Below are 27,916 nucleotides of genomic sequence, written 5' to 3' on the forward strand. Positions count from 1 at the left end.
TGCGTTTGCAATGTAAGCGGAAAAAAATGTAATTATTTACGACATCACATTAGAAACCCCAAAATTAACAGTATTTTTCCACTATTTAATGAATGTAACTATACTTATAAACCTTCCTCTTAAATCACTCTATCTATTAAAGAAAACCGTATCAAAATCCGTTGCGTAGTTTTAAAGATTAAAGGGAACAAAGAGACATGAGGGAAAAAAAGCGACTTCGTTTTATAATAACTAATACTAATAAGTATGTAGTGATATTAGTTTTGATTCTTATCTTAACTTTAGCTTACAAAATAATTGATAAATATTTTTTAAGCGACAAAATAATACTAACTTACCTAAGGATTTAATTTTAACTTAAATAAAATTTTCATATTATAGTTGTACATTTAACACTCTAAAATAAAAATACTTACATAATAACTAAATTAAAATTTCTTGGTAATATAATAAACATAAAGACGATTTATTGTTATTTTATTATTTTTACAGGTTTTTTTTTAATTCGTCATCCGTCCTTGAATTATAAAATTATAATATTTATCAGGCATCTTCTTTGCTACATTTCGCGTTTTTCAGTAAATTATTAATTTTGTTTCTCGCTTAAAACAGCGTAGTACGAATATGCTGCTTTCATTATCTGAAAAAAAAAAAACGATATAAGGATAGCTTTTTACCTTTTTTACACTATTTAGCATCCAACAAAAAAAATGATATTAGAAACCTTAATATGATTTTTGAAGACCTATCCATAGATAGATAGAGAACACGCATAGGTTAAGCGAAAACAATTTTTTTTTGTTTCAGTTGTACCTATGGGGACCCCTAAAACTTTTTATAATTTTTCCATTTTTGTATCAAAATTTTAATGCGGTTCACAGACTACATCTACTTACCAAGTTTCAATAGTATAGCTCTTATAGTTTCGGAGAAAAGTGACTGTGACATACGGACGGACAGACAGACAGACAGACATGACGAATCTATAAGGGTTCCGTTTTTTGCCATTTGGCTACGGAACCCTAAAAACAAACAAAACAAAACCTGTTACTTATAAGATTTTCAACTTTACATCGTCCACACAGAATTTATAATGCCTTAAACGCTTACCGCGAGGAAGCAAGCGTTGTCCATGTTGGCGAACCCGCCGGCGGTCAGGCGGAGAGGCCGCTGCGCCCGCATCATCGTCATCAGTAACGACCTCCGCAGCCGGGGTGACATCCTCTCCCACTTACACGACATCACGGCTTCGGAGACGCGACCTGCCTGGGAGAGATAAGAGCTGTTTATCACCATACAAAATTAATCTAGCCGGCTGCACACAGCCGGTTCGAGAACAACAAATAGCGGAAATATACCAGTGGCATAGGATACCAAGAACTTCTCCTAACTCTACTATTTTAAACATCGTCAGTAAATCTTCAAAATGTAAGAGGTAAGATCATCCATCACACCCTTTTTGATTATTCATCAGAGGGAACTATACTAACTAGTAAAAAGCCTCTAATCGCTAGTAAAACTTTTAAGTAAACATAGAGAAATGTTATGACTCTCATTATTTGCGTTTGGAAAGCTGAAATTGCCTTTTTACCCTCAATCGTTATTTTGCAAGTACAAAAAAATTTCCAGTGACTTCCCTAATAATTGAAGCATGTTTTGTACGGATTCAAGCAATTAACATTGATTGTTTTGTTTTGTGGTTAGTTGATACTTGGTTTTAATACAAATATTGCGTATATCTAGTAGAAATACCTAATATGTAAAAAGAGTTAGGTAGGTAAGTATATCAACTAAATAATAACGAGAGTGCCTAGTACGCAAAAGTACTTACGTAAAAAATTAAACAACGCAGCAACGTAAGTATTTTTGGCGATGCATTTTTAACGCTAATTATAAAATAACAGCATCTATGCTATTGTTAAAACCCTGCTACAACTCCCAAGCGGCCACATGCGGCCGCGATAAGTGATAACAATATATAAGCTATTGAGTCTGGTTTTTCCACGATCGAGGGATAGTGAAATAAATATTTTAGGTGGGTATCTATTAAGTAATTAAAAAAGATTACTTGGTAAGTGAGTTCGTTCCCGGTGACACACTGTAGGGCCAGCTGCAGTATCATAGCGGCAAAAAACGCTATAGACGTCACCAACCGCACAGACTTGAAGCTGGACGCGTCTTTCTGATAAAGATTAAGATATTTCAGACACAAAATTATTTTAAATTGCTTATTTCCGTTCAGTAATGGCACAATGCGACCAAGACACGATATAGTCTTTGAAACTATCTAGAAAGTAGAAACTGTGGACCAGCCTCGACTTTATCGCCAGGCAGTTCTGACACTACCAGGCTACAGTTACGACTATGAAACTATCGTAAAATTAGGCCTACGAAACTTTGAGAGTTCCAGAAAACTTACCGAAACCTGTACCATAACTACGCAGATTGCAGCCATACTCGAAAGCAGCTGTGTCATGAACCCATACGAATAAGTCACAGCGAATTTCTCCACGCAACTGTAAGACAGGCAAACCTATTTAGGAGTTCTTCTTCAAAGCAGACTCTACCAAACTTCAATACATGTAAACCTACTTGATCAACATTTGATGTTGGCGAAAACAATGTCGCAAGGTTTTTTCCAAAGCAGAATCGATTTCAGCTTTTGAGTAGAACGACTGAACAATGCTCTCGTATTTATCATCGTCGTTATAAGAATAGTCAGTAATTTCTATTTGGTCCATATCGTTATTTTTATTCGCCTTATCGATCAAACTCTCCATAGTACGGCTGTACGCAGTCGTGAACGCTTCTTGTAGTATTAAAAACTGGGCGCTCATGTGTAAAATTAGGGAGCCGATAAACGTGTCAATGATCATGACAATATGACCCGTCCAGAGGATTCCCACTGTTTCCAGCAAAAACGATGAAATGTAAGCTTTATTGGTTTCATATTTCCAGGGGATGTAAATCGGCTGGGGCAAAGTTCTGGGCGGCTTCGGCATGGAGCTATTCAATTGAGCGACCTCGGCCTTCCAGCTGATGTCTTGTAGGATACCGTAAACGTTAGAATTCGCGATCGTAATCCACCCGAAGAACAAAAACATGGCGGTCAATTTCCGAGAAGTTTTTATGGTTTTCAAATTAATGTCGTTGTTCTGATAGAACTGGTGCAAATCGATGTTCAGCGTGTGGACTATTGCCTGGATGTCCTTGTTTTTGAAGAAGAAGATGTAGAGTTTGATGCAGGTGAGATCGTGAGTGACGACGAAGGAGAGACTGAACATGAACCGGTCGATGTCTTTCTCTCCGATGAAGGGATCGATGGTTTCGAGGCCCACGAAGCCACCCACCCAGACGAGCTCGGTGATTATAGCGTAGAATAAATAGAAGCCGGGAAAGTTGCGGGTGTCATTTTCGTCGGGATGATGCCACCAGCCGAGCCCGAGGCACCTGAGGAGGATGTAGTGAAAACTGAAGTATCTCTGATAAGGATAAGACATGGTCGCCGGTTGAAGTCCGAGCGAGGTGTGAATTGAAATTACATTGTGAAATCGTCAAACATTTGTCACCTTTATTGAATCCCCGCCCAGAATTGGTGCTATTACGGAACTCTATAATTATGATAAGAATAAAGCACGTTCATAGGACAAGCGACAGCGATTTATTTTTTATGAAGCATTAAATAATAATTTAAAACTATTGGCCATTGGGTAAGTACCTACTTCTTTAAAATAAAATGTTGAGCCTTTTCGCGAGATTGGGGCTCAAGCGAGATCCCTTGAGTTTATGAATACAATACCGCGAGATCTCGCCAATTTCGAGATCTCGCGAGATTAGTAGTTTGGTGGGTTTTTTTGCATATAATCACGATATTTGAATAAATTACGAAAAAAAAGTAATAAATATTATAAGTATTATAAGATTAACATTTATTTTCACGATTTTTTTCAATAGAATTTTATGCATCAAACATTGTTTGATGTATCTGTCTATAATTTTTAAGTAGTAAACTTTCACATACGTATCTACTATCTATGAAATAACAAATGAAAGAAACAGCCAGTCTTCTCTTTTAATGCGCTTTTATAATTTTGGACGTGGCGGTAATATCGTGGACGTCCGCGGTAAAACGATAACATAGGGAAGTAAAATGTATGGAAATATATGGAGACGCTTTTAAATTTCCGACGACGATAACTTTTTAACGTGCACGTTAGAGGACATTACAACGTTTACACTTCTGAACCGCACAAAACGTCCGCGGTGCGTAAAAACAAAAGGGCATTTAACGTACACCCAACGTTTTATCGTGGAAGCCGGCGTCCACGATAACGTGACGTTCTTTTATAACTAAAAAACAACGAGAAGTCAAAATTCAGGACCTAGTTGAGAATCACAGTGCACAGTTGCTTAGGCCAGCTCCTCTTTGTTTTGACTCCATGATCGCAACTCTGTCCGTGTCAGTCCGCGCTCCAAATAAGACGTTTTTATGCTCAAGTGAAATCTCGTCAAACTCGCGAGATCTCGCCTTTTTTTCGTCCGAGATCGATCTCGCTAAAAAAGGCCGAGATCTCGCGAGATTTCGTTCTCGCGAGATCTCGGCCTTTTTTAGCGAGATCGATCTCAGACGAGATTGCATTCCCTACCTACTTGTAATAGGCTTATAAAACACAAACTAGTGTTTTACAAAACTCGCACTTGTCAAGTGGAATGACATTGTGTTACAAAGTATTTCTGGAATAAATATACATTTTGAAGATATTACATAATATTATATATTTAAAATAAATAATATTTTTGGTTTTTGGTGTAGTATATTTTTTTATTGCCGACACTTGTTTATAGGGGAACGAGAATTTCATGTGAAATATATTAGGATATAGCCTAAATTTTTAATGCGTCTCTTCAATTCGACATATTATATTTAATACGTACTTAAATTATTAAAAATCAATTGCGGTAGCAGACAATGTCTGTCATTTTATTTTTATTAGAATTATTCAGACTTTAGAGTGTTAAAAGACTATTACAGGAATAAGTAGTTTTAAAAGGGCACTAATCAAGTGTCTTACAAAACTGTTTCCTGCCATGTTGCGATTCATTAGGCTTCCGCAGTACATACCAAATAATACACCCACATAATACCCCTGTGGGTGTATTGTAATTCAAATATGCAATTTAAGCTACATGATATTCATTGCCATTTAAATTGCAATACAAAATATACTGTTTAAGTTTCATCTGATATAGTTTATATACAAAATCAAAGCAATGTTTTGCTTTACTCAAATCACAAAACGAAAATTTATTATTGAATAAGCTCATTAAATAAAGATTAAAAAAAAAAAAATGTTCTTAAAGTTCCGCACCCAAAGGGTAAAAACGGGACTACACAGACAAACAGATGTCTGTCCATCTGTCTGTTTGTCTGTGTCCAATGTACCTCAAAAACTACTATAGTTAGGTAGATTTCTGAAATTTTCACAGATTGTGTATTATACACAATCTGTGAAAATTTCATGCTGCTGCTGATATAAAAACACTAAAAACAAAATAAATTAAATAAATTTTAAATATTCCCATACATCCAACGTGATTTTTTTTGCTATTTTTTTGCACGACATCACTAATGGCAACATGAAGGCACTTAAAATATTCACAAAATACTGAATTATGTTTATAATTATATAATAATGAATAATAAAATTAAAATAAACTAAATAATTAAGCGGGCCCCGACACAAAAAACACAATTTTTACCTAGTTTTGCTCTATAATAGTACGGTCGGTACCCACTCACAATCGCATAAAGCTCTTACCAATACTGCAGCTGATTGAACTTATAAAGGCCAAATCAGTTTGCCTTATAAGAGCTTACAAGCACAGATAACCAGAGTTTTATACATGGGAGAGCCATGCTTCAGCACGAATGGGCCGGCTCGACTGGAGAAATACCACGTTCTCACAGAAAACCGGCGTAAAACAGCGCTTGCGTTGTGTTTCGCCGAGTGAGTGAGTTTACCGGAGGCACAATCCCCTACCCTATTCCCTTCCCTACCCTCCCCTATTCCTTTCCCTTCCCATTCCTACCCTCCCCTATTCCCTATTCCCTCTGAAAAGGCCGGCAACGCATCTGCAGCTCTTCTGATGCTGCGAGTGTCCATGGGCGACGGAAGTTGCTTTCCATCAGGTGACCCGTTTGCCTCCTTATTTCATAAAAAAACACACTCTTAAGACTAAAATACTCTTATATAACAGCTGTTATCATATTAAGAGGTTTCCTAATAAAGGTCAGAATTTTTTTGGTGCTGGTCTAGGTTTGTGTTTGTGTTGGTATTTGTGTTGGTGTTGGAGTTGGTGTTGGTGTTGGTGTTGGTGTTGGTGTTGGTATTGGTATTGGTGCTGGTGTTGGTGTTGGTGTTGGTGTTGGTGTTGGTGTTGGTGTTGGTGTTGGTGTTGGTGTTGGTGTTGGTGTTGGTGTTGGTTTTGGTGTTGGTGTTGGTGTTGGTTTTGGTTTTGGTGTTGGTGTTGGTGTTGGTGTTGGTGTTGGTGTTGGTGTTGGTGTTGGTGTTGGTGTTGGTGTTGGTGTTGGTGTTGGTGTTGGTGTTGGTGTTGGTGTTGGTGTTGGTGTTGGTGTTGGTGTTGGTGTTTGTATTAGTGTTAGTGTTAGTGTTTGTGATGGTGTTTGTGTTAGTGTTGGTGTTTGTGTTTGTGTTTGTGTTGGCGTTGGCGTTGGCGCTGGTGCTGGTGCTGGTGCTGGTGCTGGAGCTGGTGCTGGTGCTGGTGCTGGTGCTGGTGCTGGCGCTGGTGCTGGTGCTGGTGCTGGTGCTGGTGCTGGTGCTGGTGCTGGTGCTGGTGCTGGTGCTGGTGCTGGTGCTGGTGCTGGTGCTGGTGCTGGTGCTGGTGCTGGTGCTGGTGCTGGTGCTGGTGCTGGTGCTGGTGCTGGTGCTGGTGCTGGTGCTGGTGCTGGTGCTGGTGCTGGTGCTGGTGCTGGTGCTGGTGCTGGTGCTGGTGCTGGTGCTGGTGCTGGTGCTGGTGCTGGTGCTGGTGCTGGTGCTGGTGCTGGTGCTGGTGCTGGTGCTGGTGCTGGTGCTGGTGCTGGTGCTGGTGCTGGTGCTGGTGCTGGTGCTAGTGGTGGTGCTGTCGTTTGTGTTTGTGTTTGTGTTGGCCTTGGCGTTGGTGCTGGTGCTGTTGCTGGTATTGGAGTTGGTGTTGTGAATGTGTTTGTCTTGGTGTTTGTGATGGTGTTTGTGATGTTTTTAGGTTGGCGTTGGCGTTGGTGTTTGTGTTGGTGTAAAAGTTGGAGTTGGTTAGGTTAGGTTAGGTTAGGTTAGGTTAGGAGGAGGAGCTGGAGCTGGAGTAGGAGTTGAAGTTGGACTTGGAGTTGGAGTTGGTGTTGGTGTTGGAGTTGGAGATGGAGCTACAGTTGAAGCTGGTGTTTGTGATGGTGTTTGTGTTTGTATTGGAGTTGGAGTCGGAGCTGGAGCTGGAGCTGGTGTTGGTAGTAGCGTTGGTATTTGTGTTGGTGTTGGAGTTGGCATTTGTGTTGGTGTGAGTGTTTTTGTGTTGGTGTTGGCGCTTGTATTGGTGTTTGTGTTTGTGTTGGAGTTGGAGTTGGAGCTGGAGCTAGAGTTGGTGTTTGTGTTGGCGTTGGCGTTGGAGTTGGAGTTTGCTTTAGTGTTGGAGTTGGTGTTGGTGTTGGAGTTGGAGCTGCAGCAGGAGCTGGAGCAGGAGCTGGAGGTGGAGCTGGAGCAGGAGCTGGAGCTGGAGCTGGAGTTGAAGTTGGTGTTGGTATTTGTGTTTGTGTTGGTTTTGGCGTTGGTGTTGGTGTTGGTATTTATGTTTGTGTTGGTTTTGGCGTTGGTGTTTGTGATAGTGTTCGTGTTTGTGTTGGAGTTGGAGCTGGAGTTGGAGTTGAAGCTGGAGCAGGAGCTTGGAGCTGGAGCTGGAGCTGGAGCTGGAGCTGGAGCTGGAGCTGGAGTTGGAGTTGGTGTTGGAGTTGGTGTTGGTGTTTGTTATTAATGTTTGTGTTGGTTTTGGCGTTGGTGTTTGTGATAGTGTTCGTGTTTGTGTTGGAGTTGGAGCTGGAGTTGGATTTGGAGTTGAAGCTGGAACAGGAGCTTGGAGCTGGAGCTGGAGCTGGAGTTGGTGTTGGAGTTGGTGTTGGTGTTGGAGTTGGTGTTGGTATTTGTGTTTGTGTTGGTGTTTGTGATGGTGTACGTGTTTGTATTGGAGTTGGAGTTGGAGCTGGAGCTGGAGTTGGTGTTTGTGTTTGTGTTGGCGTATCAATTGAGTTGGAGTTGGAGGTGGAGGTGGAGGTGGAGGTGGAGTTGGAGTTGGTGTTGGTGTTGGTGTTGGTGTTGGCGTTTGTGTTGGTGTTTGTGTTGGTGTTTGTGATGGTGATTGTGTTTGTGTTAGAGTTGGAGCTGGAGCTGGAGCTGGAGCTGGTGTTGGTATTTCTGTTTGTGTTGGCGTTGGCGCTGGCGTTGGCGTTTGTGTTGGTGTTTGTGTTGTGTTGGTGTTTGTGATGCCTGCCTGCCTGCATGCCTGCCTGCCTGCCTGCCTGCCTGTCTGTCTGTCTGTCTGTGGCATCGTAGCATCCAAACGGATGGACCGATTTTGATTTAGTTTATTTTGTTTGAAAGCTGACTTTATGGAGTTAATTGATTAATTGAGTGTTCTTAGCTATTTCATTATGATATTTATGAATATTTAGTAGATATTTACACATTAATGGAAAGTTGACCTGGTGCTGCAGCATCACCTGGTAATCAATAGGATACCCAACTCCTCACCAACTTAGAGCAATGGTTTCGTGTTTGGGCTCATTTTAATTTCGACAGCTAGTAAGATGTAGATAACCAATAAATTTTTGCATGCTGCTGCTGCAGCATCACCTGGATTCTATAGGAACCGAGCTCCATATTATGAACCCAAAGTGAAGGTTTTATGTTTGGACTCATATTGACGGCCTCATCCAAAAGGACACTCCTAGATGGTATTCATTGGGATATAATAATATGATCCTGTTGATAGGAATTATTCTGCACTATAACCAACACAAGTTTAAAAGGATGAAATAAAATTAAATTAAGAAATTTAAGAAAACCCCCGCCAAACAACTTTAAAAAGTAATGAAATAATATATTTTACTGACTTTAAGTTTAAATAATTCCTAAGTGTAAAGTGATATTTTAGTACTTACATAATTTTTGTCAAGGTGTGTCGGGGGACCGCTAATGTAGATGTTTGATTTCACATATTATCATTATAGTTTAAGGGTCAGTTCATAGCGAACCCAATCGAGACAATCAGTGACTTGGCGATACAAAATGCAAAAGACACTCTTGGCGGTCCCCCGAGTCCCGACATACCGTGACAACAAATATGGACTAAATATCACTTTACACATAGGAATTATTTAAACTTAAAAGTCAGTAAAAATTATTTCATTACTTTTTAAAGTTGTTTGGCGGGGTTTTTTTTTTAATTTCTTAATTTAATTGTTAGGTTTAAATATCGCTATATTGATTGGTTTAAGATTGCTATCATTATAATTGCTATAAATCCACGTGGGTTATTAAAAATCAAAAATTTATACCATGACTTTGATAATTAATAGTTCGGTGGCGTGAGGGGTGTTGTTACTGAATGTATAATTTAAGTTGGTCACAGGTTGACAGAATAATAATTATTATGTTAAATTAATAAATAATAATGTGCGGCTATAGGGAATACATAATAATTAACTACAACTATTGCATACAGCATCTAAGACATAATTTAAGGGTAGGCTTAGGGATTGTTTCTTGCTTGGAATTTGACAACAAGAATAATAATTAATCAAGATGGTTAATCAATGACAACATAAATGATTTATCAATCATTATATTTAGTAACTATTAGTTCTTATAAACAGAGAAACTGTTCAATTAATAAGCTGAGTTGACAGATCAGTGATCACAGAGCTTCAGTATGACTAACAGTAGTCAGTAAACCTCTTTCATAAAGCGATAGTAGCGCAATAAGGTGCCTTAATACATATCGACCATTATTTTTATTAAAGATCATTATTATTGTTTGTATATAAGATATAGTATATTATGTCTTTAAAAATATTAATTTTCGGTTAAGAAAAAGTATCATCTTTTAAAAATTATGATTTTAAATTGCTACGCTATAATATAGAGTTAGTCAAGTCATAGATCAATGTAATGTTCACTATATTTTTTATGTACTTAACCGTATTTTTTGGGAAATCATAATAGCCTTTATTCCAAGAGCTTGACATGATTTAATTCTTGGCACAAATACTTATATCAAAAACTTGTTGTTCTCAAACGCTTTACTAGAACGTTGCCCTGATAGAACTTATACTCGTCGTGCCAACATCTTAATTGGATGAACACCATTTAGTACTTCTCGGAAGTAGTATTCCGCCGCAATTTTGGGACATTTCATTAAGAAATAACCTACAGTCGGAACTAAGTTCCGAGTGTAGGCTATTTCTTAATGAAATGTCCGAAACTTATAAACAAGAGTTTGAAAAAGTGACGACTAAGTCGTTTTATTTATCATTGAACAACTAAAATAATTTAACAAGAAATAAATCTATTTGTTTTTATTTAATTTTGAAATCACCTTGATACTGGCCTTAGCGAGACAAACAAACAATTTACAATAGGTATGTTCTATGTTTGCTTTACACTAGAATAGTTCTATTGCATAGATAACTTCTAGAGATACTGGTGTCGATGCAGGCTAATGATTATATTCACAGAAAGGTGCCTTACTACTCTTGTATTTTATAGGCCAATGCCCAATTCTGTACTATCTGGTACGTATTAAGGTAAAAGCACTAATGGCAGACGCTTTAAGGAAACATGGAACATTTGAATGTTGTAAAATATATATTTATGAAAATAAAGGATTGATAACTTCTTCCATGTCTTCTCTCTTACAAAATAAAACTATTATAATTATTCGTTGACAAATCTATTAAAAAATATATTATTGGTCTTTTTGTAAACTTAGTCATAACAACTAATAGATGACATCACAGAAAACGAACATCACTAATAGTAGACACCAATATGAACTAATAGTTGACATAGAACATTACATTACAATTTACATTTAACATTTTTCCTATTATTAGGTCTTTATTTGCCGTTTTTCAAAAGATTTCATTACTTCATCATAGTAACTACATGCATATAAAATATTATCCACGTTGTCTCCAGATTCTATCCATTCTTCTTCCATGCTAAAACTTTCTTTCCTTTTATTTTTATTTTTCATATATTTTTTCCCATCAAATTTATTTTCAGTCTTTAGTCTCCATGCTTCTCTTGCCTCTTCTTTTTTCTTCTTTCTTTTCTCAGCTCTCCTTTTTCTTCTTTTTACTGCTAAAAAACTAAAGTAATCGATTTTTAGATCAGTACAGGTCTAATATTATGTCAATTTTTAGGTACAGTAGTTCTAATTTGTTAGTTTATTTATAGAATTATATTTTCAGAGAATAGTGATGATATTTGCAGTAGAATAAACTACAAAATAACTTTAGTATGTATTGCAAAATGATGATATGAATTCCATGTCATTTATTAGGTTTTTTACATTTTCAAGAACTAACAGTAGACACCCTTTATATTGTTAGGGAAAATGGATAAAAAATCATAAATAAACATTAATTAGTGTATACAACATGACCATTAATCCAATGAAATCAATAGAAATTACAAAAAATCAAATAAATGTATTCAAAACTTACGTGCAAAATTTCGCCTTCCTTAACCTATTTGCTAAGAAACTGCCGAGCGCGTGTTGACGCGGTCACATTATTTACGAAAACTGATCCCATTTTAAAATGTTGTTCCCGAAGGCGTCCCTAATATATTTTTTCACGTCAACAGATAGCTTGAGAAGCTTATAAAATTTACAGTGTTGAGAAAAAATTAGAGTAATTCTTATTTTTATGGTATTTTTGTCGTAAGTGTCATCTATTAGTTCCGAGTCTACTATTAGTGCTTTTACTTTATGTGAATTAAAATTATAATTACTAAGTATTTAATTTTTTAAAGAAATATTTAAATACTTAATATTTTTTTCCCAAAAATATAATATAGCAAAGGAAAAAAATAATGACCGGAAGCACACGATTTCTTGTTTTGTAGGTACATAATCGTAATATTATCTAGATAATATTTTAGACTTTAATTTAAAAAAGGGCTCTGTAATTGTTATTTTTTATCGAGTTTCCCGAGAAATGTTATATTAAATACAGGTTTTTCAGATCAAACTCGTAATGAGGAACCCAGCGGTAAAACTCTACGTAGAGCAACCACTCTGAATAAATGGTTCCTCGTTTCGTCGCTAGATGGCGACTACGAACACGATTGAAACCAAGGCGATACGTACAATAATAAATGTGCTGATAAGCAGTGTGCATAAACTGTAATTTTTAACGTTATTCATTTCAATATTTTATTGTTATAACCGCATCGTGTTGATTAATCTTACACGTTTAGAGAAAAATGTTTCAGTTTAGATCACTAATTTTTGTCTCTACCTAGAACTCCCCTAGTCTACAGTCTGTGCACATTTCTCATAACCTCAAGTCTCAACGCGCTGACATTGACATAACCAATAATATAGAGTCAAATGTAGAGTTCTAACAATTGTACTAGTGTAGGTTGTGTTTTATATGGCGTAATTTTTACGCTGACTTAAAATTATATAAAAACGTGTTTATTTGTGTGAATAATATTTACTTGTAGACTTATAAACATAAACAACAGTGATTAAATGATTTTATGCATAGTAATGTAGAGTATTCTCTACTGTATTTCTGAAATAATTCGTGGTATTTCCGATATTATAGCTGTCGCCAAGTAACTATAAAAAGTAAGTAAATGTTAATTAATATGTTACCTACACACTTCCTTTGTATATAGTATACAAAGGAAGTGTGTAGGTATATATCAATTGGAAATAATTGTATTTTTTATATTTTAGACGTGTTATCTGAAATTATTTTTTATTTATTTTTTGTTATACTTAACTTACTTGGCACAAGGTCTAAAAATGGCCTAAAATTAATAGCTGAAGCGACTGCCTTTCTGTAAATTATTAAAATATGATGTTGAAGTTTTTTATTACGTTCCTATCTATGAGCAATAGGTATAAGTTAACTTCCACATTAAGCACTTTATTTTCCTAGTTGCTACACACATAAAATTGCATTTACAAATTCAATGGATCAAAGGTCAGGACTCAGGACAGTCCCCGTAATGGAAGCAAAATATACAACATGCACAAAACACAACCGTACAATAATAATAAAAATGTTGGGATTCGTGGTCCACGACTTGAAAGGGTTAAGACCAGTGGTTAAGACTTAAGAGGGTTCTAAAATTATGACATGTCAGTTCATCCTTCTGGAGGCGCGGCGGAACCCGCAAAATGTAGATGATAATTTTTTCATTTACCCCCTGTGTGGATTCATTTGGTAAATCTTTTTTAAGAATTGAGAAGTCACTAAAGAAAAAAATTAGAAGATTTAAGAAAACATGCAACTTTCATACATATATTCACAGACGTTTTTAAGTACTACAACATAGAAATGCATGTAGATTGTAGAGTTTTAAATAAAAAAAAAATATTATTATTTTAGAGATAAATTCCTACTTTAGTACCTAATACCTGAGTATGCTTAAAATTATAAAAATAAATTTTACTTCAAAATAAAGTTAAAATTTCATTAATCGTAATAATTTCAATAATTCGTAATTACAATACGTAATCACATGGTAATCACTATTCAAATTTGGATGTGATTTGTGAATAACGCGAGCAATCAAAGTTTGTTATCACATTGATGTAACAATTTAAAATCGTGTCAATAAAAACAGAAAATAAACGAATGATTAATGATTATTTGTCTTAACTCTTATCATTGTGTGACATAATCTTTGGTTTTTCACAGTCACATTAGTTTCAAGATTTGTCTTATGTTATAAGCGCGGACTGAAATATTTTGAGTTTGAGAATTGACTCTAAAGTTTCAGAAAATAAATAAAAGTTTACAAATTCTAAAATAGTCGTCACATCTTTAGTTTGTAGTAACCCTAACGAAAATCTTAACGAAAAAAAATTGGCTTGGTGGACTCTACGTCTACCATGCGGTAACATTGTTTCTACTTTCTAGTATTTATCAAATCAATATAGACAGGTATTGTCAGGGAGCCTTAGAACAATTTTTTTTATTACTATCAAGCTAATTTTTTGTGAGTAGCTTCATTTTGATAAGACGGACAACATTTTTATTTGCGAAAAATCTTGAAAGTATTAACTATTAGCTAACAGAGATAGAAAGGATTTCATACTTTGATTTGATGGTCCTAAAATATGGATTGTTCCATTTGTAGGACAATATTACTCTTAAATTATATAACTATTAACCTACCAATATGCAAAAAATCAGCTGGTTACGGTTCCGTTTTAGGGTATCGTAGTCAACCAAGTTTTGTTGATTACAGACCCCTAAAACGGAGCTTAAATGAGTCATGGTTCTGATACCATCAAATCGGTAAATTAGTAAATGTTTGACGTTAGTTGCAAAAATGCTACTCATTGCGTTTAATTAGAATACCTAGAACCTAAATGTGTTATGTCACAGCTGAACTAAATTAAGTATTTAAAAATAATATTAGTGATTAATATTGTATTGTAAATTGTAATGAAAATATAAGGACGAATAACAGAAGCTCCGTAACATAAAAATCTCAATTGAAATTGTTGTAATGTGAACAATTGAACGCTATAGTAATCGAGTACATTTAATACATAAAAGTATGTTGGTCTGTTTAATATGGACCAAGCTGCTTTAAATAAAATATGGTAAAATATATAAAATATGGTAAGATAAAATAAATAAATAAATTACTAAAGGAACACATAATATTCCGCTGGTTGTGACTTGCGGTGGGTCGATCGAGCCCGGAACTATACGTAAGCGGAGAGTGGCGCACCATGGGGTTTAGTGGGTAGATCCTACAGGGAGTCCCACATACCCCGGCCGATGTTCCCAATCTGCCGGGGGTGCGAAAAGCATTTCCCCATGTAAAAATAATCGGCCAAGTGCGAGTTGGACTTGCGCACGTAGGTTTTCGCACCATAATAGAGCAAAAAAAGGCAAAAATTTTATAAATTAGTATCTGTTTTTTATACCATATTTTTTTATTATTTATTATAGGTATTAAAGTTTAAACAAAACTGAGTATTTTGTGAACATTTTAGATGCCTACCTGTTGCCATCATTGATATCGAGCAACAAAATATTATGGCAAAAGAATCACGTTTGTTGTATGGGAGCCCCCTTCAATATTTCATTTACTTATTTTGTTTTTGGTATTTGTTGTTGTAGTGGCAACAAAAATACATAATCTGTGAAAATTTCAACTTTCTTGCTAATAACGTCCTTGAGTTACAGCCTGCATACAAACAGACGAACAGACATCGAAGTCTTAGTAATAGGGACCCGTTTTTACCCTTTGGGTACGGAACCCTAAAAAGGTACACATAATGTTTGTAATGTTTTGCACGGCAAAAGTTTATATGAACAAACATTTTGCGTCCGTCTCAATTCTCGTGACGGAGACACAATAGACATAACTACGGAGATGACGATGAATCAGACAGTTTATTGAGAGACCGTTTAAGTCAATTGCCTATTTAAAACTTATAATTGCAACAACAAGATAGTCGGTCAATGAATTGATAAGCGAATATCTTTCATGGCAGTATATTGTAAGTTGTACCTAATATAATTATTCTCACAATGTTTCATACACCTGTTGAACTTTTGTATGGACTTTTCTTTCGTCAAAATGTCACTGTTACTTGCCAGAGATAAAAATTAAAATCAAAAGAAAATAAGGAAGATACGTACTGCTACCAACTATCTAGCAAAATAAATCGACCTACTGGCTACTGCATACCCGAGCCATATAAAATATCAAAATATAGGATAAAAAAAGTCGCTTCCTGATGTCTATCCATACGTTGATATTAAAAAGTGAATTTGAGCTCCTTTGTGGTGAGGGTCCCGACGCATTATCTACCGACCTTCGAGAAGTATGAGTTCTGGCCGATTGGAGTCGTCTACAGGAGGTTCCGAGGACGACTTCCGAACACGCCGCGCCCCACGTCGCAGACTATACGTGTTTAGTGTTAGCATGGAGTAATAAGGTGTTAGTGTTAGTTTTAATATAATTGTATGTATGTTAGTCTATAAGGTATTTATAATATGGGCAAAGATGTCTGACTTAAATAAATAAATAAATAAAAAAAAAGTGAAAGTGTGTGTCTGTCTGTCTGTTATCTCTTCAGCCCAAACCGCTGAACTGATTTTGCTGAAATTTGGAATGGAGATATTTTGAGTCCCGGGAAAAGACAGAATACTTTTTACCCCGGAGAAATGTACGGGCGTCATTCTAGTATTCTTATATTTACGGCGCGTTTACAAGCGCGCGTTTCCTGCTGTAGCGTTTGGGAAAACGCGCGAGCTGAATCCGCGTACGCTGAAAACGTGCACGTCGGAACGCGCCCCTAGATCTTCAAAACTACACACTGTATTTTACTATTATTTGGCACAGATGTAGCTTCTCTTCAATGCCGGGAAACGATACAGGCAACTTATTGATATGATTGATATAAACCTAGATAATAAACAACCAAAATATGTTTATGAATTACAGACGCAGTGACGGCGCACTTTTGTTGAGTGTCCTCTGTAACAGAGCAGTTATGTAAATTAATGTAAAGGTGCTTGAGACGCATGAGTGTAGACTGTAGAGATAAAATAAAGCGCCTGATAACATAGTCCTTGTGTCGGCTCTACGTAAAGGATAAGTAAATAATCTAAATATACACTTTAAATTACTTTCCTTCTCATATTATTTTATGATTATTAATGCAGTTGCATTAAATATTATGACAAACAAAAGAGGTCTAGAACTTAAAATAACACAAACTTCTAACACAAGACAGTCGAGGGTCCGCGAGCGATATCCATACTAATTTTATAAATGCGAAAGTGTGTCTGTCTGTTACCTCTTCACGCCCGAACCGCTGAACCGATGTTGATGAAATTTGGCATGGACATTCTTTGAGTTCTGGGAAAGGACATAGGATACTTTTGTCTCGGAAAAATGTACGGTTCCCGCACGATAAACGAATTTTGGCGCAACGGAGTTGCGGGCGTCATCTAGTAGATAATAATTCTAGACGTTTCGTGCGGCTTCGCCGGCATATGTTAGGGATTTTAGGGAAACCGTACATTTCCCACAAATAAATAGCCTTTGTCTCACGTGGTCTTTATCTGTGCCAAATAACATAAAATTGCTCCAGTAGTTTAATTGAGATAAGCTCTTTCAAATATTGGAACGAAGTTCCTTATTTTCCCCCGTTTTTTTTTACATTTTCCTCTGTATCTTCGCTCCTATTGGTCTTAGCGTGATAATATATCATATGCCCTTTCCTCGATAAATGGGCTATCAAATATTGAAATAATTTTTTAAATAGGACCAGTAGTTTCTGAGCTTAGCGCGTTCAAATAAACAAACAAACAAACACTTCAGCTTTATAATATTATTAATATAGCATAGATATAGATGAATCGTTTTAGAAATACCAACAGACACCAGTATGGTGTCACAGGTTACTACCTACTAATTTTTGCAAAACATTCGCACTACTTAATGATTTTTGGTGGTAACTTTTCATTTTATTTTGAGGTTCCGTCGCCAGAAAACTTTCTAGCAGCGCTAGAAGCGCGTTAGCAGTATTCAGAAAAATAAACGCTAAAAGACATAAATTGCCACAGTTTTGTTAGGCATTTAAAATTTTCAATCAATCCAGACGTAAGACATTGATTTCTTTTCGCCACGCTCACTAGCTTTACGAGTAATACCTACTCATAATACACGAATACTATTTTATTGTTGTTTAAATGGCGTATCCTTTGGGAGATGGGTTGTTTCCCAGAATCAAATATCCGGCTTTTTAAAGATCTAGCATCTTTAAAAAGATTTTCGCGATGTGATGCTAAGCTATAGGTATAATATTAATTATTAATATATTATTATATTATTATGTCTGGTTGTGTTTATGCGCCATTGCACACGGAGAGATCAGCAATCAGCATCGTACTCCGTGCAGCGTTCAAATCTCCTATCAGATAAGATAGCTTAAGGTGACGCCGCGTTAAAGTAAAAAACCGTGTCGGATATATTTTAGATTAAAGTGTATGCTTGAACCAATCTATGTACAAATTTTGGAAGATTAAATCACTCTCCTCTGTTGGCAAAATAGGAATCCCTTATTTTACAGAGGTATTTTTGATTGATTATTCTGTGTTATAAAAGTTGACCAATCGTGTGGCTATGGGTAATTCAAAGACAAAGACATGATGAATACTGACAATGAAATTAATTTCTTAGCTTTAGTAATTGCTGAGAAAAATCGATATCGCTACAGCCAAATTATCAAGGCGTCGCCTTAAGATAACCATAAAATTATTCCTAATGTCACACGGTTGTTACTAAAGCGAGACTAGTAAAACAAATAATATATAATATTATGTACCTACGTACTTACCACAAATCTCACGGAAACTATAATATCACCTCTAAGACATGCCCAAATCTGTCAAGTTCGAACTCATAGAACTGGTAGGCCGTACCGTCAAAAGTACCAATAGTTCGCGTAATACAACTATTGGTACTTTTGACCCGCTCATTACATAATCATTAATCACTCATTTAAGAAGCAACAAGCTCATTTAAATATCATCTTAAACATCCTGAAATAATGGTCACCTTCCGTGAACCATTGAATAGTCCGACTATTAGGACAATGGAACATTATTATTTTATGCTGTTATTCTTGTTTCAGACAAGATGGTCCAATCTGTCTTCGGGGTATGGGACTACGTCATAATGGGAGCTACCATGGTAGCTTCCATAGTCATCGGTGTATACTTCAGATTCAGCGGAGGCAAACAGAAAACAAACGAGGTTAGTAATGAAAATATATTACGAATAAAAAACAATCATCCAAATTTCAACAGTTAAGATGACCCATAAATCCTTACTCAATGGAATTTATAAGTCAGTTATTGATAAAGAACCCTTTGAACCTTACCTTCTTTACCAAGAGATGTTCAATGCCTATTGCCTATGTAGGATTTCTCTCTTTCATTACACTTAAAAATTAATGTTCTCTTGGTAGAGCTATTGAAATGTCCCTCATTAATATTACTTGTACTGATACTTCATGATATCAGCATACAAATTTTCACTTTAAATTGTTCGGCTGAAATCACAAACGTTATTCTTTTACAGGAATATCTCCTCGCCGACCGCAACATGGCGGTGTTCCCTGTAGCAGTATCTTTGATGGCGTCGTTTATGTCTGCCATAACTCTACTTGGAGTCTCGGCTGAAAACTACTACTATGGAATGCAATTTATGGCGATCAACATATCATACGGCATAGCGACACCCATCGCATCCAGATTATACCTACCAGTGTTCTTCGGACTGCAGAAAACGAGTACTTACGAATATTTGGAGCTGAGATTTGGACCGAATTTGAGGATGCTAGCGTCGTTGACATACACGTTACAGATGATTCTCTACAATGGTATAGTGCTGTATGCGCCAGCGATTGTCTTGGAGGCTGTGACTGGCCTGGACAGGCTGATTTCTATTCTAGTCGTGGGACTGGCCTGCACGTTCTATTCGAGCCTGGGTGGAATGAAGGCTGTTCTGTTTACTGATCTTCTGCAGTCGTTTCTAATGTTTGGCGCGGTGTTCAGTGTTGTTGTGTTCGCATCGGTCCAGTTGGGTGGATTTGATAAAATATTCATGTATGCTAAAGAAGGCGGAAGATTAGATTTCTCGAAGTAAGTATTCGATGAACTTTATTTTACTTTAGAATCCTAGTAATAGTTATAACTGCCGGTTGCGTTACAAAGTGCTGGAAACACAATTTTAACTATGATAATATTATATTTCCTGTCAGTGAGAAGTTTCAAATTTCAATCAAAGAGGATAAACTACTGATTTCAATCAGTAAGTTTATTTTTGTAATTGTATAAAATATTATTATCACTACCAATATCGTGAGTCTTTATAATAAAATTGCCTTCGTGATTGGCAGAATTTATTAAACATTATTTATTAGGTTTTAAAGCTCTATGTCATTTTTATATTAATTTTCTTAAAATTATTTGTTTTCTTACAGCTTCAGCTTTGATCTAACAGAGAGAAATACGTGGTGGTCACTGAATATCGGAGGCTTGATAACATATTTATCCTTATACGCAGTTAATCACACTCAAGTAAGTACAATGTTTGATGTAGTAAGACTATAATATTGTAATATTATGAACAGATTTGTTGAATAGACTCTAAAGAACTTTAAGTAGAATAATTAATTTAGCGGCGAAATAAGAAATGTTGATTACATGATTCATGGTCAGTTAAGTGCAATGAACTCATAGGTAGTTTGAAGTACAAAAAATGTTCACCGGCCTATAGATTCTTGTGCGACTTATGTGTGTAACTTGCTTAAACTTAAATGGCGTTAGTAGAATATTGTGTGATTTTACTAGTAATTTGTGGTTAAATGGCGTTAGATTATATTTTACAATCTTGATAAAAAGATTCGTAGTGTGTAAACAGACAAGCCACTATTACACTACTTCAAATATAATGCCAACTTTTATAATGTAACAGACAAGATCATTGTATGTCTATAACGTCTGTATACACAGTGTAGATCTTTTTATTAGCAGAGATATTACAGACTCCTTGCTAGTAAAGTATTTTATAAGTAGACAAACCCCGCAACTCCGTTGCGTCAAGATTTCTTTTGTCGCACAGGAACCCTAAATTTTTACGGGATAATATGTCCTTTCCCGAGACTCAAAGTATCTCTATACCAAATTCAGCAAAATCGGTTTAGCGGTTTGAGCGTAAAGATGTAACAGACAGACACACTTTCGCATTTATGATAACATTAAATATGGATAACGGTTATAATAGTTTATTTTATTTTATTTCAAGGTACAACGTCTTATGACCGTGAGCACACTGGAGAGGTCTCAGGCGTGTTTGTGGTGGAGCTGGCCGGTGTTATCGGTGCTCAGTGTTTGCACGTGTATCAGCGGCTTAAGTATCTTCGCCGTGTACAGAGACTGCGACCCGCTTGCCAGTCATGCCATAGCAGCTGTGAGTATTGACTGCACTTTTTTTTATAATAAAGGGCAAACGAGCAAACGGGCCACCTGATGGAAAGCAACTACCGTCGCCATGGACACTCGCAACATTAGAAGAGCTGCTAAGGTGCATTGCCAGCCTGTTACTACTGACTAATGCAGGAATGATATGACGTCTTTCCGCCAATAAGGAAAATACACATTATTTCCTATTTATAAGATGAAATACCTACATAAATATCAAGAATACATTTTCCTATAAGAGATAATTATGAAGAGACTTTTATCTTTATGAAGGGGCTTTTAAAAATGTCTTATAAAAATTACTGCACTATATTTATACTACCGTTTTTCGTGACTCTCTTCTTTCTCGTACGTCTGATTCTACCAAGGACAGCCTTTTTAAGGAAACCTTTAAGGTGCGTCCAGATTGACCAGGCCCGTCATATTTTCCTTGTGAAATATCCCGACTCACTCACTATATCGATAGGTGCGGTGATAATGTATCTGGCAACAGCAATGCAACAGGCGTTTGACAGCAGATATTGTACAATTTTTGCCTGTTGCACTGCTGTCGCATGATACGTAACCATAAGTCACAGTCACAAATCTGGTCGCACCGAACGCCTGGCATACACTAAAGCAGCAAACTGTTTCACATAAGAGCGATCAACTGATGCCGTACTATGTAGTGGAGGCGATGGGCCGCGTGCCGGGGCTGGCGGGGCTCTTCGTGGCGGGGATATTCAGCGCCTCGCTCTCCACAATATCGGCCTCCTGCAATGCCCTGGCTGCGGTCACCCTCTCGGACTATGTTGGAAGGTATATAAACTGTTTTTGAAAAAAAAATGCTGCGGCGCAGCGACCCAAATTGAGTCTTAGCTTCTGACACAAGCTCACGCCTGTTGTGTGTGTGGTAATTTTTGATATGGGTAAACCATGTTTTGTCAAAAAAGGGTCGGCTTCATCTGATGTATACCACAGTCTCACAGAAAATCAGTATTAGTATAGCATGAATTATGAATCGCCGAGTATCGAAAGCCTAACACGTCTTAGGGATTTTTAAGGATCTTTAACGCAAGTGAGCGAAACCAGAGGGTTTCCAATTACTACCTATCTTGAATGGAAGTGGGCGACACTAGAGAGTTTCTAATTATAATTCCTCTGATGTTGATTGTCGTGCCAATTCACGACAACAGCCGCTTGCATTGAGGCGAGTCTACTTGTGTTCTGGTGTCTGTCTGTTTTCTACCTGTCTATTTTATCTGTATCTTTATTGATAAAACAGAACCTTTTGAGTTTTTACCCAACTGCGCCTGAAGAAGGGATATGTTTTACTTAAGTTATTAATTTGAAATTCGTAAAGCTAATTCTCCGTTATTCTACAGGTGGTGTAAAGTAAATGACTCCTACATCCCATGGCTGACGAAGCTAGCCGCTTGTGGTTACGGGCTGCTGTTCCTGGCCCTCGCCTTTCTTGCCGAGCATATGGGTGGGGTGCTGCAAGCTGCCATGACCATATTCGGTGCTGTAGGAGGACCGATGTTCGCTGTCTTCACCTTGGGAATGTTCACAACCTTCGCCAATGAAAGGGTAAGCTTACGTGGACATGCATGTAATATTTTGTAATATATAAGAATAAATGCACTTTAGGAAATTGCTTTCTACATGACCTCTACGAAGATCAGGTGAAAAGAATTAGTGTATGTTGCTTATTAGCGCCTAGAAAAATAACAACTTTCGTTTCTTTAGTAAATTGATGTCCAAAGTTCAAAGTTGCAGTTGTTTTCAGTCTATGAATTATCGAAATAAGGTTGACTTTAAATCAGCCTTATAAAAGTAGATTTGTAGAATAAAAAAAGTGTTAAAAGACTCGTACTAATAATAGCCGATAATAATGCCTCCTATTACGTGACGAATAGCCTATCCGAAATATTGCTCCTTGTTTAGTCTATGCACTACCTTACAGCCAAAACTTGGATGATAGCCTCACGCATCATCAATTTTTTACGCCTCTTCCTGATAAGGCTATCCACCAATTAACTTGACAGATCAAGTATGGATGTCAAAAAAGTTGTGAATAGACTATTAGGCACTTTATCAGAAAGTGGTGAAACAGGCCCGAAAGTTATGAAATAAACCATTTCAGGGCACATCGCTCGCACTTATCAGTGGTATGGCTTTTACCCTGTGGATGAATTTCGGTGGTCCGCGTCCCCCGCCCGTCAGACTACCTGTCAGCGTGGACGGCTGTGCGTCCAACTTGACTCTACCTGTGGCCGACGCCTACAACCCCAGCGACTACTTCTACCTGTATAGGATATCTTATTTATGGACGAGTCCGGTGAGTTAAATAATATTATGAAGTTGAATATTATTGGTTGGTGTGTTACGCGCTTTTTATTTGTTATGATCAAGAATAATGAAAGAATGTCTACATTTGACTAGAGACGTTGAACACATTAATACACACCCAAATATTGTGTTATTGTCATTCTCTCCAATACTTAGTTGGCTGTAGGAACTGTTTTGACACTCGGTTACTAATCGTTGAAGGACTTATCTGAAATTTAAACAAAAACAAAGTTTATATTCGAAAGTTTAGTATTAGCATAGTATTAGTCACTCAACCGGCTAGTGATTTCGTATCTTGCGATAGGAAAGCAACCGGCATTTGACAACATACTTGTTGCTTGTACTAAACATTTTATCCTTTTATTCCAGATTGGCTTCCTATGGGTGTTGTTAGTGGGATCAGTAGTATCCCTGGTGTGGAGACAACAGCAGCCGTGGGAGAAGGCAGGTCGGCAGGACCCCGACCCGGCGCTATTCACCCCACCGCTCGCTAACAGGTTGAGATGTAGAGCTGAACACAAGACAGCTGCTCAGGTAATATAAGCTTTATTGTGTGGAGCATTAGGTTGTAACTTGTAGTTAGTGAACTGCAAGTTAGTGAAGCTTATTAGTTAGCCAGTTAGCACGTTATGCTTTTTTGGGCATTACTTTTGAGGAAATTCGGTACGCTGCATGAAAAGTTTTTTGGGTTTATCCCAGTTCTAGATTTTTTTGTAGTGTTTGCTAAAATCTCACATTAACAGTTAATACAAAATCGTCAGGCGAACTGTGAAGTTTGTGATCCTTCCCGGTTGACTGAAAGGCGGCAGGCTGATTACTGTTAATGCTTGGGGCTCTTAAATTTTAAATCGATGCATGCAGCATGTCCATAATAAATACGGATAATAAATAAAATAGCACTTCAGTTTATAATATTGTTAGCTACAACCTACGAATAATAAAAACTAAGGAAAAGTAGCTCCGGCAAAAAACATGCTCCACAATACTTGTCAAAAAAGTGTACCTAGGTTAGTGATGGGTAATTTTCCGAAAAATTTCAAAGCTAGGAAATTTTTCAATTTATATTTCTGAAAAATTGAAAAATTGGAAAAATAATGGAAAAATATTTTTTTATCGAAATTATTTGTTTAAATGAAATATTAAATAGTAAAAATGAAATTCAAAGTCTTGAATGACTTTAGGTGTTGTTTTGTTGTTTAAAAAAACATATTTTTTGCCATAATATCTCCTTTATTTTTTATTTTTTACGAAAATGGTAGGGACCAAAGCTATCGCAAATTTGATTTTCTACAACTTTAGTTCTTACTAGCTGTTGCCCGTAACTTCGTCCGCGTCCGTCCTTATAATTTTCATTGTAAATCAGTATTTAGGGAAATAACTGCAAAAAAAACAAGTCAAAGTATAATTTCGCCTGTATCTCAATGATTAAAATCAAATTTAGCGCAATTAATTTAAGAAACAAAGTTGTAGATGATAGATTATTAAATTTCCTACTTTGATCCTTATGATTTTTTCTACGCCTATGATAAATGTACCGGGAGCCCGGGACCCGAGCCACTGGATAAAACTGGATATTTCTGATCATGGATTATTATTATTATTATTTAAAAAACTGGCCAAGTGCGAGTCGGACTAGCTCGGACGAAGGGTTCCGTTATCCGTACCATTATTATCTAAGCAAAGATAGGCAAGTGCTTTTGTATGGGAGCTAACAAAATCCCCCAAATTTTTATTTTATTTTAAAGTTTCTGTTATTTGTCAAAATTGTAGGTCACTCTCGCGAAAAAAAACTCGAACTTCCAGAGTTATAAATATAACTAGATGTTACGCGCGGCTTCGCCCGCGTAATTAAGGAATGTTACGGAAACCGTACATTTTTCCGCAAAAAAGACACCTATGTCCTTTCACGATGACATTCTTCATGTGTGCCAAATAACATAAAAATTGCTCCAGTACGTTCAAATAAGGCCTTTCAAATAATTTCCCCCGTTTTTTCCACATTTTCCTCTATTTCTTCACTCCTATTAGTCTTAGCGTAATAAAAAATAACTTATAGCCTTTCTCGATAAATGGGCTATCTAACACTGAAATAATTTTTCAAATCGGACCAGTAGTTCCTGAGATTAGCGCGTTCAAACAAACAAACAAACTCTTCCCAATTATAATATTAGTACTTATAGATGAAGAAGGCGCTACTCAGATTTATAACTGGGAATACCATGTGAACGAAAGGCGCCCGGAGGTGTAACCCAGCGTTAGTGCGAAAAAGGGACTTAATATTGATTACTGAAAAAAATCATAAGAATCACAGTTGGAGGAAATTGAATGATAATGATTTTGTATTTTTTTCGTCTGATAATAATCGAGATACAGGTCATCTTAGCGGCTCCTACTCTATTAGACGAGCAATTTTATTGCGCCATATCACGTATTGCGTAATATTATTGACTGTCTAGGGTTGATATTGAACATCGCGCGCCTTCAATCTAATAATTGTCAAATAAACTGTTCAATAAAATTGAAGCGTGATATTGCACAATACAATTGATCGTCTAGGGCTGGTTTATGCAACAAATCATAGAAGTTTTCAAGAAAAATAATAAATAAAAGCCTTAAAATGTTATCCCGTAGTTATCCTGTTTTATTTTCTAATCTTGGTTGACATTTCAATTTGGAAAAATATTTAAAAAGTATTTGAAAAATTGGAAAAATAAATTGGAAATTTTTCTTTTTTCTTTTCTTTTCCTACGGAAATTTTTCCATTACCCATCTGTAACCTAGGTACACATTTCAATACATTTGCAATATTTAGGTGACCTTGAGCGGTACTAGGCTGACGTTTCATGACAGATCAAAAGAAACCAAATTTAAAACGGCAATAGTATGTAAGTTACGATTCCTTAGATTTTATTATTCGTAGGTTACAACCTATCTTATAACTATTAATAACAATAATTATTATTATGTTTATTGTATGGTAGATACGTCATTGCATCTCAGCTGATGCTTGCAGTTTGGGTTTTTTTGGCTTTTTGCTTATTTGAGATATTGGGAGGCGATGGACAAATATGCCTATGTTCATTTGCAAGGGCAATCATTTAATTTTTCCCTAGTTCCAGTAATTTTGACGAGACCTTTTATCTCGTAATTTTAATCGTAGAACTCATGTTCTTAGAAAGAAAGAAACAAAGAAAAATAAATTTATTTGGTACTTATAGCATCTTACAAAAATAATTCTTAACTACTAATACTATCCTATGTAATACCAAATTGGTTCCCATTCAGCAATGTTGCAGGATGACGCAATGTTGTTAGTAAAACACTGAAGATTAGAACTCTGGTAAATATATTACATGACACTTTTTCGGGGCCTGGGAGGTAGTTGGGGAATGGGTGGCCCTTGCAGCATACTAATAATTATTTAGAGATAACCTTACTTCCTAAATCCCACTGCCCTAAATCAGGGTGAGAAGAAATTAATGTGGTTTGTTTTCGGCATAAAGAATTCTTTATTTATTTATGTATTTACGTACTTTATATTGTAATTTGTAGTGCTCATATTATCTTTATAAAGATCATGCTTTCAACATTTCACTGGTAGTGGTTATGTTTTTAGATGGATACACGCATATTGCACTGATACGCTTGCACCTTAGTTTTGGCTTTCCAGTGACACCAGGTTAGTAAATTTTTGCGGATATTTTTGTTTGTGTGGAATTTTTTGTAGCAAATAGTTGACATTTCTGTATGATACCTAATACCTTTCTAACTTAAGCAGAAAAGAAAACCCAAGGCGACTCGAGTCTACCGAGTTGCGAGAACTAAGTAGAATATTTGGCGATAAAGTATTGGTACCCTAAGGGCCTGTTTCACCACTTTCTATTTACAACTTTTTTGACAGATTCTCCGTATTTGATCTGTAAAGTTAATTGGTGGATAGCCTATTCGTTACTTATGAGAAAGTGGCGAAACATGCCCCAAGGGTTATAAGAGGGTTTTAGGAGGAGGGTTGTGTCTGTATTTTTCTGATCAGTTTTTTTTTGTGAAAAAATAAAAATGTTGAGTACTTACATTTGCATTAATTTTATCACTTGTAAGAGAGATAAGATGTATATTAACGTTACTTTATATTTACAGTGTGAACTATTGAACCAAGCTGACAATCAAGAATAACATATCCCGATCCCTTTTAGGTTATTTATAATAGTGGAATTGTTGTTAGCTTCGGTAGACGTGTAAAATCGATTTTTTTGTTACAACTTTATAAAGATTTTT

General features: G+C 36.4%; 3 protein-coding genes across 6 annotated transcripts; 1 reads left to right on the forward strand and 2 right to left on the reverse strand.

Moving 5' to 3' along the window:
• Positions 1–499: 499 nt before the first annotated feature.
• On the reverse strand, positions 500–3,500 carry LOC121726940 (odorant receptor coreceptor-like). Its single transcript, XM_042114591.1, has 5 exons — positions 2,593–3,500; positions 2,420–2,516; positions 2,069–2,182; positions 1,111–1,266; positions 500–640 (listed from the first exon to the last, which is right to left on the reverse strand). Exons 1-5 carry the CDS (start codon positions 3,498–3,500, stop codon positions 587–589), a joined length of 1,329 nt encoding a protein of 442 aa, XP_041970525.1. The 3' UTR covers positions 500–586.
• LOC121726939 (putative sodium-dependent multivitamin transporter) lies at positions 1,415–27,881 on the forward strand. Of its 4 annotated transcripts, XM_042114590.1 has the most exons (11): positions 12,681–12,906; positions 18,958–19,079; positions 19,407–19,969; positions 20,311–20,407; positions 21,135–21,299; positions 21,951–22,108; positions 22,675–22,879; positions 23,436–23,630; positions 24,011–24,175; positions 27,258–27,320; positions 27,779–27,870. In XM_042114590.1, the coding sequence occupies exons 2-10, from the start codon at positions 18,963–18,965 to the stop codon at positions 27,279–27,281; spliced, it is 1,689 nt and encodes a 562-aa protein (XP_041970524.1). In that variant the 5' UTR covers positions 12,681–12,906; positions 18,958–18,962; the 3' UTR covers positions 27,282–27,320; positions 27,779–27,870. The 4 variants fall into 4 exon arrangements, with proteins under 4 accessions (XP_041970522.1, XP_041970524.1, XP_041970521.1 ...); XM_042114588.1 differs by lacking the exons at positions 12,681–12,906; positions 27,258–27,320 and adding an exon at positions 1,415–1,435 and having other exon boundaries at positions 27,779–27,881; XM_042114587.1 differs by lacking the exon at positions 27,258–27,320 and having other exon boundaries at positions 27,779–27,881.
• Positions 7,326–8,545, reverse strand: LOC121727105 (uncharacterized protein DDB_G0271670-like). Its single transcript, XM_042114785.1, has 2 exons — positions 8,086–8,545; positions 7,326–7,975 (listed from the first exon to the last, which is right to left on the reverse strand). The coding sequence occupies exons 1-2, from the start codon at positions 8,543–8,545 to the stop codon at positions 7,326–7,328; spliced, it is 1,110 nt and encodes a 369-aa protein (XP_041970719.1).
• Positions 27,882–27,916: the final 35 nt, after the last annotated feature.

Source organism: Aricia agestis, chromosome 5 (assembly GCF_905147365.1).
Source record: "Aricia agestis chromosome 5, ilAriAges1.1, whole genome shotgun sequence".
Lineage (NCBI taxonomy): Eukaryota > Metazoa > Arthropoda > Insecta > Lepidoptera > Lycaenidae > Aricia > Aricia agestis.

What these genes read in the sequence shown, in the direction of transcription:
- LOC121726940 (XM_042114591.1), bottom strand. Translation starts at nt 3,500, where the DNA reads ATGTCTTATCCTTATCAGAGATACTTCAGTTTTCACTACATCCTCCTC. An exon ending in CAACATCAAATGTTGATCAA is followed by an intron (nt 2,517 to 2,592) that starts GTAGGTTTACAT and finishes CCTGTCTTACAG; the next exon opens with TTGCGTGGAGAAATTCGCTG. An exon ending in ACAACGCTTGCTTCCTCGCG is followed by an intron (nt 641 to 1,110) that starts GTAAGCGTTTAA and finishes TTTTTTTTTCAG; the next exon opens with ATAATGAAAGCAGCATATTC.
- LOC121727105 (XM_042114785.1), bottom strand. Translation starts at nt 8,545, where the DNA reads ATGCAGGCAGGCAGGCATCACAAACACCAACACAACACAAACACCAAC. An exon ending in CAACTCCAAATCCAACTCCA is followed by an intron (nt 7,976 to 8,085) that starts GCTCCAACTCCA and finishes CTCCAACTCCAG; the next exon opens with CTCCAGCTCCAGCTCCAGCT.
- LOC121726939 (XM_042114588.1), top strand. Translation starts at nt 18,963, where the DNA reads ATGGTCCAATCTGTCTTCGGGGTATGGGACTACGTCATAATGGGAGCT. An exon ending in GCAAACAGAAAACAAACGAG is followed by an intron (nt 19,080 to 19,406) that starts GTTAGTAATGAA and finishes ATTCTTTTACAG; the next exon opens with GAATATCTCCTCGCCGACCG. An exon ending in ACGCAGTTAATCACACTCAA is followed by an intron (nt 20,408 to 21,134) that starts GTAAGTACAATG and finishes TTTTATTTCAAG; the next exon opens with GTACAACGTCTTATGACCGT.